General features: G+C 39.3%; 1 protein-coding gene across 1 annotated transcript in view; it reads left to right on the forward strand.

Moving 5' to 3' along the window:
- The first annotated feature begins 583 nt into the window (after positions 1-583).
- The window catches only part of LOC103598367 (protein kinase C-binding protein NELL1-like), a 226,789-nt gene continuing 226,036 nt past the window's right edge, over positions 584-1,336 (forward strand). The window contains exons 1-2 of the mRNA XM_008582357.1: positions 584-629; positions 857-1,007. Of these exons, the coding sequence (XP_008580579.1) occupies positions 584-629; positions 857-1,007 (197 nt within the window). The remainder of the gene's footprint in view (positions 630-856; positions 1,008-1,336) is intronic.

Below are 1,336 nucleotides of genomic sequence, written 5' to 3' on the forward strand. Positions count from 1 at the left end.
AGTGTAAAATAATGAGATAACACCCAGTTTATCATGACAAGGGGGAGTCTGAGTATAAAATAATGGATGTCTCTCATTAGGGCTGATGTTGGAGAAAGAAAGATTCCAGTCCAGGAGCAGGATTAGCTGGACTCACGCACCTCTAAGCCTGCTGAATTAGTCTCAAGTTTAATAAATATTTCATGAGGAAAATCATCCATTGCATGTTTACAGAGAAATTCAAGGTACACTTATGTATCACAAGCATGCATTGTATTTATTCTTTAAGCAAAGGCAGCGTTGTCTGGCATTATTAGCACTAGTAAATCTCTGCTAGGTACAAGGAAAGGACAAGTTTTCTGGATGCATTGTGGGGAGAAGGAAACTGAGTCCATGGGAAAAGTAAAATTGGAGCCTGTGCATTTGGGTCTTGTTATACCCAATATTCTCTGAATTTGGATCCCATTTATCTGACTGCCTCTCACCTTATTTACAGCAACTTAATCTGTTTGCGCTGGGCTAAATTTCTCAGTGTCCCATCAAAATTCCTGACAGAAAATCTGTCTGGCCAATTGTGAACTTGTCAAAGTGACAAGTAAGCACGATGACAGAGATAGCATTTCTGGGTTTTGCATGGAATGAATGTGGCTGTATGAAATGGTGAATGGCTCCTGAAAATGAAAACTATTAGTAGGAGGGGAAAATGAAAGATGCACTCTGGATTCTGTGGATATGGCATTTTTAACTGTGGATCTTTCCTCCTCTTTCTTTTCATGTTCCCTCTCCTCTTTCTCCTTCTATGTTTCTTTCTTATCTTTCTCGTTCTCCTTGCTCTTCTCCTCTCCTGCTTCTTCTGTTCTTCACTCTTGACTTCTAGACATAGAAAGAGAGATCCATTCAGCCCCTCATGTGAGTGAGAAATTAATTCAGCTGTTCCGAAATAAGAGCGAATTCACCTTTTTGGCCACTGTACAGCAGAAGCCTTCGACTTCAGGAGTGATACTGTCCATTCGAGAACTGGAACACAGGTAAGAAAACTCTACTTTTAAGAATCTCCTTAGACTAATGGAGTCAACTTGCCTTAGGATTTAGGGGTTATAGCTGCATGGAACACTCAGCTAGCTGAGGACTTTTTATGCTGAACACATTAATAAATTTATGTTGCATTGAGGATTTACTTAGGCAAAGTGGCTTTCTTGTTTACTCTCCAGGGACAACCACTAGTATCTCTCTTGCCTATCTTCTGGTAGACTTTGTTCATATGAAACCACATTCTATCTTTCATATTTAGGTCATCAGGCAAGTTAGTTAGTTACATTTATAAACTTTTTTTTTTTTTTTCATGTCCGGCAATGGA

This window comes from Galeopterus variegatus, unplaced genomic scaffold, assembly GCF_000696425.1.
Source record: "Galeopterus variegatus unplaced genomic scaffold, G_variegatus-3.0.2 Scaffold2588, whole genome shotgun sequence".
NCBI classification, from domain to species: domain Eukaryota; kingdom Metazoa; phylum Chordata; class Mammalia; order Dermoptera; family Cynocephalidae; genus Galeopterus; species Galeopterus variegatus.